Genomic DNA, 12,401 nt, shown 5'->3' with positions numbered 1-12,401 from the left:
CCTACACACAAAAGGGTCCATTTAACTATGAATTTCTAGGACACCATTCGCTGAAGCACCACTTAAAACAGGTTGTGAAGAATAAGACATGACCATGATGTTGACAGGATTGATATTTGAACTCATTATTTCATGGGATCAAATAATTGAAATTGCCTTTCTGTCAGTAGCAATCTAATTCAAAAGACAAAGGATCAATAAAGAATTGTACATAGTTACAATTACAATAGAAAGTAGCTATAGCAAAATTTAAAAGTAGGCACATTCTTTTTTTAACTGTTACTGTGTCACTGGAAACACCGCCTTTTCAGTTTTTTTCAGAATGAAATGTGATTATTTTAAATCGTGGGATATATGTTAAAAATTTTTCAACTATAATGTTATCTGCAGTGTTAGTACTTTGAAAGTGATACTAATATAAAGTTATAGTCTTCACAAACGTATTTTTGATCTCTGGAAATGAATATATTTGAGAATGGAATTCTATTTTTAGAGATAACTAGTGAATTGAAAACAACTGGTTCCAACCCCACCCTCAAATAGTCCTGCCTTATCCCAATTTCTCCTTAGACATAAAACACATTTCTTACTCCATAATAATTTACCTATGACTAAGCCATATATTGCTCTTTGAGTCTAATTTAGAAAATCCTTACAGGGAAAAACAAACATGCTAAGATATATCATCTTCCAAGTATTTAAGGGCTTTGATAATTTCTTAACATGATTTTCATATGACACATGACAACTAACTTGACTCTCAGGTCCAATAAGATTTTTGGACCTGTTTAACTTCCCAGTGGAAATGTAACTCATGGAAGAAACTGGTTAATTGCCAATGATCTTTTTTAAAAGGGTCAAGATGCTTTAAAATTCCATGGTCAGTTTCTTGGCTACAAAGCATTATAAAAAGAAATATGTAAATGGTTCATGTCAGCCAATTTGGCAATGTTTTAATTTCTGGATGTCCAGAGGGACATAAATGGACAAATCCAACTACAAAAAAACTAGTGTAATTTTGAGAATCTCTTCTTAGCTAATATTTTTCAAGATGCCAATAAATCAAGTTAAAATGCTAATGCAAATGTAATTTTATATATGTAATTTTATATATATTTGTTAAAAATAAAAATATGCAGTCTACTAACAAATAGTGTTAAAAAAAATTATCTCCTCACTATTTTATTCAATAAATCAGATTAACCACTTTTTTGCTTATATCAGGATAGGGTAAATTAATGTGAACTTCTTTGAAAAAACTGTATCCATAGTTTGTTAATAGAAGCCCACCTTGGTATTCAATACAACAGTCTGAGGACTAATTCCTGAACTTACTTAACCTTATGAATTCTTTTCTAAGTAAAAGTCCATGTTCCTCCAAATACATGAGTCATTTTCTAGGTTTATTTTATATAAATAACTGAGTAAGAATAGTCAGTGAAAAGATAAACTCAGATAAATTATGCAAATTACTTATCGAGTGACAAAACAAGTTGAAAGGAAAAAAACTGTACTAAAACTGATTATAAAATGGTAGGAGTCTGTCACATATTCCACATTTTAAAATTCCAGGAACAGAGTTGCTATGCACATTCAAAATCAGCCAGCAAGTGCACTGACTTGGAATCAATGAAACTTAAACATCTTAAAGAACAAACCTACCTTCCCAGACAATTTAAATAGATATTTTTAATTATTTTGGATAAGTGAATAAATTCCTTCATAAATATAATGGTCTTGCAAGCTTCAACTTTGCAAACTAACAGTAAAAAGTTAATACAAGAACCTCTGTGCAATATTTTCTTTAAAAAGTTACATTGAAATATATGGCTTATGTTGCAATAATAAGTAGTCTATTGCAATAAGTTTCATTTACAGAGACAAGCAGAATGACCTTTAAATATAACTAAAACTTTTATTAATACTTACCTTTCATTAATATACAAATACAATCACCCTTTTGGATGGGCTATCAGGAAAGCTATTTAACTTAAGAGGTTAAAAATATAGCAAAAAAACTCTTTGGAGAACTAGAATATCAGCAAAACAAAGAAACTTATTTTACATGCTAACAGCAACTTGATCAACTGAAAGCAAGACCACTGATAAAACACAGCAGCCAGCCCCAAATAGCAACAGAAAGACTGGGCTTCCACTTAAAGAGACCCTCTCTCTTCTTTTAACCATCTTAAAAATCTGTTCCAAGAAGTGCATGTATCCCATATAATGTAAAGACAGAAAAAAAGAAAACAACAACAATTATACACAATACTTAAGTACCTATAATTGTCTTTGTTTCCCACCAAATAGATCACAGGATAAACTTGGTATTTCACAAAGCCAAAAGAAAAATTTCAAATTATGAATACCAGCAAAAAATCCCTCAACATTAGGCATTTCTCAAGTTGTATCAAGCTGTACTGAAGCACTATCTCACTGTTCCTATAAAGTTTACACAATAAAAGGTACAACAGATTGCAACACAGATTTTTAGCAAAAACTAATAAAAAATAAAAGTCATGCCTTTAAAGGGCCCCTTGCTATCGTAAATAAATCCTCATAAAAGTAACAGAACAACAAAGGTCAATTTCAACAAACATCACATAACAGTAACAAATAGAAAACAGTTTAAAATTCCTCAAAGCCACAAAGATTTATTTTAAAGCCATAGATTTCCTCAGTATTGGATACACACCTATCGTTCTGTGTTGCGAACAAGGTGGGAAGAAGACACTTGCACTTAAATCCTGAAGCATCCCGTCCTGATGAACCCAGAGAAACTAATTTCTGCCATCAGAAAAGTCCTCCACCAGAACACCAAATAATGACATGCGCTGCTCTAAAGGAAACAGCTAGCCGGGTTCTGGCTCTAGGAGGTCTCTGGAGGTACAAGAATATAAACCTGATCAATTGCAATTAAAATCTGAGCAGAGGCTGAGAACTTGAAGTCTTGGTGCATTAGTTCTTGCCAAAAGCAGATGTGATTGTGAGCTGGAAGCAATTTCTCCTGGTAATTTGTGATGACACTGGGTAGTGCAGCCCCAGATTCCCCAAAGACAAACTCATCAGAGGTTCTAATGTATGCATGACACATGAGGTGGCTCTTTTAGAGCTCAATTAATTGGGCTGAACATTAAGACAGCAAGTTCAGGTCTCTCCCCCCACCCCACCCCTCCTTCTAGAGGTGCGTCCCCCTCCTTTTAAAGCATTTTTTTTTTTACTTACCTTCTGCAAGCCATGTTTCCTGTAATTGACTTAGGTCTTGAAAGAGTTCTAAAAAAAAAAAAGTCAAAGAAATAAAAGATTTGCAAACCTTTAGGTTTCATTAAATGGAAATGTTTGTCATAAAACTTTCATACATCAACTTAATTTGGGGAAGGGGTCAATAAAAAAAGAAAATATAATTCATAACTTACAGATCTCAATAATCCTGCTCATTTTGGTGGTTATTAAGCAATACTTATTTAAAAATTTCTTCTGGTCAACTACATAATAAAGTCAGTAACCCCCCCCCCACACACACACACACACACTTTTTTTCACACTTTTTTTTTTTTTTAACAAATAGCTTAAAAAGCTCAGGAACACTAAATAGCATATATACAATAGGATTCCAAAAAAAGCTTAGGTAAAGGTATGTCCACAGAAACCTTTTCTAAACATATTCAACTTTTGTAAAATAGGGATAAGTTTAGAAAGACTGAAAACTATTGTATTTATATCTTCTGAGTTTTATATCAGAGATATAACAACACATGGTATAAATCTCAAAGTACTGTATGTTTTCAGGTTCAATGCCTCAAAGAAAAAAGGAGCAACTTTTAAATGCAAGTGTTTAGAGGAAAGTTTCTCTATTAACAGGTTTACAAAAGTCAAAGAAAGATAATTCCCTGGCACCTGTTCATTATCAAGTCCAAAATTTTGTATTCTGTCAAAGTGGGGAGAGAGGTGTCCTACAATTATGAGGATTTGAGGAAGTTTCAAAATTCAATGTACTTTATCTAAATGGCCAACTGAATTTTTTAAATTAAATCTAAGTATATTAAGTCTATTATTAATGCTCCCATATAGCTGGAATAATTTATAATCAATTGACTTCCTATGAACAGTTCATAAAAAGAATCTGGAACCTAATTTTCCAAATAAGTATTATAATTATTAATTAGGCCTTAATTATAATTCAGTGAATACTTTAAGACCTATAGAACAAGATATAGGACCTCACCATGGAGTCATCAAAATCATCCATGAAAAGTTTTATAACTTTATATGGTTTTCGTCTAAAGGGGATGGAAAAAATTAAACAATCATCTACATTGTTTAACTTCTAATGAAGAAAGTGGAAATTAAGCACTTTGCATAGTTGCTTAATATGTCCCACTGGGTTGGATTTTTAAAATTGTTGCCCTAGTGTGTGGGTTACCTATATGCCATATGCACAAGAGTTTTTAAACATAAAAGGATGCCTCTGTTAACTTTTTATTTTCTTCTTTCATTAGTTTGTGACAGGGCCATAAAATATCCTCCAGTGCAAACTGTCACACTATGTTAAATGCTCAAAGTAAACGTCTTAGTTAAATACAGTAATTGGAGTTTGTATTATTTTTAAGGTAAGATTGAACTGCTGCTCTTCTTTACGAGGGTAGGGAATATAGGTAAAGAGAGGGCTTCACCCCCAAGTCAAACCTCACCTTCTGAATCATGAGCCAGATCTCTGTTAATGAATTTTCTTTTCCTGACATTTGTCGGTTTCTCGTTACAATTTCTCCCACGCTGACTCTACAAAGGGAAAGACAAAATCCTTTAAAAGAAGGTACACCTCAAAAGTCACACACAAAAATACACATGCATACATACATTTGTGAGGCTCCTCTCTCTACATAAACAAATTAAAGTCTATGGCATCGATTCTAATATTCATTTTCTACATTCATTTCACAGTGAAAGGCTATGCTGAAAACTCGACAGCCAGGAAACTAGCTTCCCAGCGCCGATCCTAGCATACTATTTGCTAGTCATATATTCATGGTGTCTCAGCATCAAAACAACATGAAGCAGTTATATTTAAAGTCGATTTGAGGCTGGATCAAAGCTAGATTAAAATACAATGGATTTGATTCTGCTACTCCCCACTGGAAACCAAAGAAGGAGAAGAAGAAGAGTGGAGAAATAAAAAAATATAAGAGAAAATGCGAGGGGGGAGGAGAAACAAAAACACCCCATGTAAACAAAAAGTGTCAGCATTTGTCTCAACTTCATTCTGTTCAATGTGGCAGACAAACCCAGCCAAAAACTTTGAGTGCAGCAGCTGCTGCTGCCCTCCATCTCCTCTTCCACTCATCTTGGGCCCTTTAATCAGAAAAGGAGGTCTGAAAAACAAAACTATGCCTTATCCAAATCACTGAAAGGTAAGCTCATTTTGAAGACTGGGCTTCTAGAAGCAGAGTCGCCCTACAGTGGCAACAAAGCAGATAAAGTATCTGCAATCCCAACCTCCTTGCCCCCTCCTTCTCCACCCCCCCCCCCCCCCATCAAGTTTATAAACAGCAACTCTCGAACTGATCACTCACATTGGTGACCATGTAAGGCACTTGCTGGTCATAAAATCCATCCATTCTTCTGCTCTTCGCAAATCTCAGCCCAGTGTTTTATATTTTGAGCATTGAGCTGCAGATTTCCTCGGGATCTGGACGTCTATCAACCTAGAGGGGAACAAGATGGCTTTTAGGCTAAAAGGAAAAAAAAAAAAACATGAATGAAGCTCTTGAATTTGCATAGCTAATTACCCTCCGACTGTCCCATTCACAAAAATAACCCTCGGTACACCAGCCTCCTTCACCTGGATCAAAAAAGAGCCCAGAGAGTTCCCAATTTACATATTTTCGGCTGTAGCAAAAATCCGAACTAGAGGAGATGTATTTATTTACACTCTCGCTGTTTCCCTTCGCGGTCGGTTGCACCCCGGGCAGCTCTGATTCGCAAACGTGTGCAAAACTAGCAATGGCGATCAACGAGACTAGCTTTGCACCTAACGGGACTAAAGAGACTGAGACACGTCTTTCATAAGGATAGTTTTTGCAGCCCACAACCATGCAATTATCTGGAGAGAGAGAAAAAGTTGCTGGAAAGACCCACCTGAAGGCCACGCTGGGCGAACTGCGGCAAAAAATTCCCTCCAAATTTAATAAAAACATTAATTATTGCCCAGCACTTCCCCCTGGAAGCCGAAAGCGCCTCTGACAGAGCTCAATTCGGTGGTTTTTCCTCTACTTCTCCTCCAGGGGCCTCCAAGCCAAACTGATGGATCGCTGCCTCCCATTGGCTCCGCGTCTCTTTCACAAGATCAGATTTCGGGCTGTCAATCAGGCGGCTGGCTGCCCCTTCTCGGGGATCTCCCGCGCCCCTCTGCCCAGGCGGGTGCTCGGAGGGCTGGCGCGGGGTCCGCAGCCTGGAAACGCCACACAGGAAACCGACCGCCTTCCTAACCCGCTGCTTATTGTTCAGGCGCCCGGGGAATGAATCCATGTGTACCCAGTCGCCGGTTCTCGTGACTGGTGTGTTAGGTCCCTTCTTGGGCTGATTTCCTAAAGCACGTTTTATTCGGTTCAGGTAGATACCTTGAAGCTTGATCCACTAAACCCTTGCCTCCTTAAACTCTTCCCCCCTCCCCCAAGATCGCCAGCCTCCTACCCCCCACTTTTAACCTGATAGGGAGCCCACTAGCACTATAGCTTCGTCCCTGCTAAGTTTTTGGCCCAAACTCTTTTGCCGTGTTTTTTTTGTTTGTTTGTTTGTGGGTTTTGTGTGTGTGTGTGTGTGTGTGTGTGTGTGTGTGTTTAACACCCACCACCATAATTATGGTTTATTGAAAACATTTGTTAACGGCCTTGCTCAAGTAAGACAAGATCCAACTCCTTCATGGGACAGTAAAATAATCTATGGGGTCAGTGCCTGAGAAAAGCAGAGAAATTGCTTGTTAGGAGGGGAATTGGGAAGGCGACGGGGCAGTCTAGGTGAGAAAGAGTATAAAAGTCAAATTTATCCCAAGTGCACACTGGGACAAGGTGCTTCCAGTCCACCTTGCAGGTGGGGCGGAGCAGGGAGGGTGTGTGGGCTCAGATATCCTAGGGACCCGCACATTTCCTGAGCTTTTGTTATGTATACACGGAGACAGAGGGTGTCACTTACTGTACTTGATGCTTCCACTTCCTCTTCTGCTTTTACACAGCCACAGCCCAGAGTTGGGGAGCGAGCGGAGAGGATGCTCGAGTTTCAAGGACAATGACTGAGGCTTTGAAAAGTGAGGGCTGCAGCTCTGAAACCACTTGCCCTGACCTTCCTGTGGGACTTGGAGCTGTAGGGTCACTTAAGAAGCCTCGGCCCAACAGGATATGGGAGGCCGCGGGGATGGGACCAGGGACTCCGCAGTGCTGAAACTCACTGGTGATCCTTATGGCGACCAGAGCTAGAGACCAAAGGATCCGAGCTAGAGACCAAAGGACGCTTCCGGCAGCTGTTGCTTCAGTTCTCAATTTCTATTTGGAAGTTTCCTTCCTTAAATGGAACGGTATGGAGACGCATTAAACTGGAGTGTGAGCACACAAGACTCCACAGCAACCAGGAGGAGAAAGATCAATGTTTACATTTTTTTTTCTTAAATAAGTTTTAGAAAAACGTATTACTAGAGAAATCATTGTAGACAGCAAGGACCTAAGTGCAGTCTCTGAAACTCGTAAATCAGAGTAGCTGGTGCTAACGCGCACCTACAAGCATTTTGAGCGGGAACTGCACTTTAACCCCAGCCAGGGAGGCTGCAGGGAGCAGCCGGGACCCGGAGGCTGGGATAGTGAGGCTCCTGGGGACTTTCTGGGGGTGCAATCAGGCGGAGAGCCAATAGCAAGGGTGTCCCGCCGCCCAGCACTCCCGGGATAACCCAGCCTCTGTAATCTGAGCAACAGTTTCCGAAGACCTTCTCTGCAGCTGGAGCCTGACAGGTATCCAGGGTAACCGGGAAGGGGCGGAGCTTAGGCTCAGCCAGCGCTCCCCCCAACCCTGGGGTCCTCGCCTCAGCCAATTACACGCCGTTTGTTCCCAGCCCATTGTTGTTTATTGCTGACCCCGCAGCGCTCCGCTAAGAGATTGGCCACTTTAAGGAAGGAGGCGGAGCCTCCCCCGCCCCTGCAGCCCCCTTTCAGCTCCATTCACAAAATTCCGGCCTCTCCTGGTCACGTGGTTGGGGGAGTGGCAGGCAGGGGAAATGACACAACAAAGGCCCAAGTTTCCCAAACCACAAAACTTTTTTTCTGACTTGCAACCTTTTCTCCGTCCTGTCCCAGAACAAATTCTAGGATGAGAAAAAGGAGCCTTAGGTCTGGGAGCAACAAGAAAGGGAAGAAAAAATCGAAATTAAAGGAAGGCTCACGAAAGGGGGATAATTCCAGGGTGCACTGCCTACGAGAAAAGCTGCGAAAGGAGAAAGGAAGAGAATTAAGGAGAGCGGGGCGAAAGCCTTAAGAACAAACTAGTTAACTTCTGATTCATGCTTTTGGACGCGCAAACAATAGATTGGATTTCTATTTTTCTCAATTAATGTTTTCTAGTTTTCAGTTCTACCTTTGACTTATCCCACAGGTCCTTGTTAACTTTTCAAAGCTTTTAGGAATAGTGCAGGTTCGCTGGCTGACAGTTTTAGTTTCCATTTCCCAAACCCACACACACACACAGGCCTCAGAGCACTCCTCCTCCCCACCAACTGGCAAACCGCAGCAGTGCACCAAACCTCCGATTTACTACATATTGCAGCGGCTCCATATTCCCCTTTGGATCCACTCAGCCTTTAACTATTTGATCTTAACAGTAATAGAAAATTGTGTTCTATGAATTACCAGCTCAGTTTTGTTCAAACAGCGTGAAATTTTGAGACAAATGAGCCTTCTAGCAAGTAAACTATTGGACTAAGCCCTCCTCTCTCTCCCACTTTCTCTTCTGTCTTCTATTTTTGTCTTGTTTGTACCGTGATACTTAATGAGACACTAACTTTTACTTTGGTTGTTGCTTATCTTCTATGCTTGGCACTGGGAATACCAATAGATCTAGAGAGGATGGGCTGAAAATTCATTTTTCAGAAAACGTTGCCATCGTGAAAAAAGCTCTACAGAAGAGGCTGTCTGTCCACTCAGGGACATCAAAAGTTGTACAAAGTTTCCACTACTTTTGAAAGTGAGTCCCTAAAAAAGCAGCTTAGTAAATGCCAGTTCCATCTTGAATGGAAAATTTCTTTTTGGCAGGATTTCAGGCCTAGAATGGCAGAGCAGAGGCCAAGAGGCTTTGACATTTATTTACTTGTATTTTGAAATCCCATTTGGGTTTTGAAATAAGAGCTCTTGAGAGAAAGCCTCCCCCCACCCTCCAAAAAAATCATTTCTGAGTTTGGAAAGTTTTAACCTTGCACATAAAGCTATTTAACTCTTTATAGTTCCTTTGCTGTTATGTAATAAAGTAAAATAAAATTCATTAGTGGCTTTTCTGCAGTTAATTTGAATTGAAACATTATATTAAAAATGCATGTGTTAAACTGATCAAATTTCTAAAAGCTACGATGAAGGGGAAGAAACCCAAAATTAAAATAGCATTATTTGTTTAAATGGTTAATATGATTAAAATTTAATAAAATTCATTCAGATTGGATTCATTATTAAGTAAAGTAGTAACTTTTATAACCTATATTTTTTAAAAATACTATGGAAAGCAAATTGCTAATGGCCTCATTTGCACTGAACTACATCAAATAGATAAAGAAAAGGTAGACTATTAAATAGCCAAATGGGTAAAGGAAATGAACAGGTGAATATAACTCCAAAGGAGAAGTTAGAGGCCTGCCAGAATGGTAAGGAATAATTAATAGTTTCAGGGAGTTCCCTTTGGGAAGAGAAGCAGGGATTTGAGAGGAGGATAGAGCTTCAGAAAGAGGTAAGGATAATAAGGAAACTGACACTGCTGGTATTGGCTCCCACTTTCAAGCCTGCCATTGTCAGCTGGGGAACACCCACAAATTCCCAAGTAGAGGAAATGCAAACGTGATTTAAAAAAGAAAAGAATTCTTAACTGCACTAGAAGTCAAGATATACATTAAAAAAAATAAAGAAAGAACATTTTTATAGTATCAGGTTGGAAAAACATTTTTAATACCCAGGATTGCCAGTGCCGTGATAAGGGCACTCAGAAACTGCTGGTTAGAATGTGACTTTCTGCTACTTTTTAAAGTAAGTCTACAATATCAGCTTGATTTCTTGACCATGATTAAAACAATTTCCTAACATTCCAACTAGAAGGGAGTCAATTCCTGGTCCCCAGTACCTATCCTGCTCAGGCAGGGGACTGACACTGGTGGTCAGCTGGCTTGATGCCTGACACAACCAGCCAATTTATCTTGCAGTTAAGATCTCCCTACTGAGTTCAAAAAGTTACCAGAGGGGCCGAAACCGGTTTGGCTCAGTGGATAGGGCGTCGGCCTGCGGACTGAAAGGTCCCAGGTTCGATTTCGGTCAAGGGCATGTACCTGGGTTGCGGCACGTCCCCAGTAGGGGATGTGCAGGAGGCAGCTGATCAATGTTTCTAACTCTCTATCTCTCTCCCTTCCTCATATATGGTGACAGAAGATGATTTCACTTTGGGTAGTAGGCACACAATGTGATAGACCGACCATGAGTCATATACATCTACATAAACTTATATACTCTTATTAACCAATGTCACCCCAATAAATTTAATTTAAAAAATAAGTAAATAAAGGTAAAAAGTAAAAAAAGGTCTAGCATACCATTCAAGGAGAAGAGAAGATGGTGTTTGAGGAGAATGCCCAACAGATAAATTAGTCTCAAGAAAGTAAAGCAGAATAATGGTCCAAAACAGCAGTTTCTGAAAAGGGGGCAAAAAAAAAAAAAAAAATGGCCTCACATCCATCACTTCCGTAAGAGCCAGAGCGTCTTCCCTGAATGAGGGTCACCAAAGCTACTTAAGTCAGTTTCTTGGTATTTGAAGAAAAATATGCCTTTGAACTTTGTAATAGTGATTTCACTTCTTTGTGATCTTCCCGAGGTCCCTTTTATATTTAAAATGTTCCTTTTGTCCCGAATTTCTTCTCAACTTTAAAAATAACCATTTGACTACAAGCATTTCATGTGAGCACATCAAAGGAAGTTACAAATCTTTGTATCTGCATGACACATCCTAAATAAAACTCAGGGTTTCATTCTTGGTTCCCTTTTGTATTCTAAATTAAAATTACTCCCTGTTTCTATTGTATTAAATAATATTAATGATCATTGGTTTGTCAAATATATTCGGGAGCAACATAGTCTGACCAGAAAAAAAATTATTTATGAATGAGTTTTAACCTTTGTTATGAAAGCATTGTATCTCACACTCCTGACTAGAAAGCCATTCCGGAAGAACTCCATTGCTTCAGATATGTGTAGGGTTGAGACCTAAAATAATCTTTGCATTTAGAGTTAAAGATATCCTTTCCTATTTATACAACCATATTCTCACACCCACTCCTACTGAAATCTACTCAGAATTCTTAAAATAATAAGCATTATCATTAAAATCGAGGAGAAGGCCATGACATTCATTATAAATAGCTTGTTATTTGAATCATTTATGAGGTAATGGGAGATATCAGTGCTTAGATTCTGGATAACTTCATCTTACAGCAGGTAGAGGCATCAATAGTTCATCTACCTTGTTGTCAATGCCTTAACTACTCTTCTTATTTTCTACCACATGGAGCCATACTTAATAAGACTTGTCAATTCTTAATTAAGCCTTCAATATCTGACCATTGATCAAGAATACTCTAGATCATTGTTTCTGAAACTATCTGCAGTCAACAATGCAATGGAACAGCTTAAATCATTCCACATTTATTATCTCACTCCTTCAGTCAATCAAGCATCTAAGCACCCTGGCCGGTTTCTCTCAGTGGTTAGTGTGTTGACCTGCAGACCAAAAGAGCGTGGGTTGGATTCCAGGTCAAAGGCATATACCTCAGTTGGGGGTTCCATCTCCCACTGATTGGGGTTCAGGGCAGGAGGCAACCAAGTGATGTGTCTCTCTCATCACTGATGTTTCTCTCCCTCCCCTTTCCCTCTCTCGCTCTCTTTCCTCCCTTCCACTCTCTCTATAAAAACCAATGGCAAAGTAAAGATTGAAAGGAAGAGAGAGAGAGAATCTAGGAGCAAGGTAGGTGTTTCTAACTCAGGGTCTCTAGAGCAAGCGTGTCAAAATTGCGGCCCACACCAAATATTTTTGCGGCCCAGCCAATATAACGGCATGTCAGAAACGTCTTAGTAAAATTTCGTAACAATTTTTACAATATCCTGTTATACATAATTATTAAT

General features: G+C 39.1%; 1 protein-coding gene across 11 annotated transcripts in view; it reads right to left on the bottom strand.

Annotated features, from left to right (window-relative positions):
• Nucleotides 1-6,581, bottom strand: part of ETV1 (ets variant 1) — an 83,440-nt gene extending 76,859 nt beyond the window's left edge. For 2 of the 11 annotated variants that reach the window (XM_015558199.1, XM_015558198.1), the window contains exons 1-3: nucleotides 5,255-5,424; nucleotides 4,692-4,779; nucleotides 3,226-3,273 (exon numbers count right to left, since the gene is read on the bottom strand). In XM_015558199.1, the coding sequence (XP_015413685.1) occupies nucleotides 3,226-3,273; nucleotides 4,692-4,779; nucleotides 5,255-5,341 (223 nt within the window). In that variant the 5' untranslated portion in view covers nucleotides 5,342-5,424. Of the gene's footprint in view, nucleotides 1-2,695; nucleotides 3,074-3,225; nucleotides 3,274-4,691; nucleotides 4,780-5,254; nucleotides 5,425-5,570; nucleotides 5,730-5,786; nucleotides 5,965-6,135 lie in introns of those variants that run through there. The other 9 variants (XM_006779057.2, XM_006779056.2, XM_015558195.1 and 6 more) reach the window with 9 other exon arrangements.
• Nucleotides 6,582-12,401: the final 5,820 nt, after the last annotated feature.

This window comes from Myotis davidii, unplaced genomic scaffold (genome assembly GCF_000327345.1).
Source record: "Myotis davidii unplaced genomic scaffold, ASM32734v1 scaffold168, whole genome shotgun sequence".
In the NCBI taxonomy this organism is placed as follows: domain Eukaryota; kingdom Metazoa; phylum Chordata; class Mammalia; order Chiroptera; family Vespertilionidae; genus Myotis; species Myotis davidii.
This window is presented reverse-complemented; position numbering and strand designations above follow the sequence as displayed.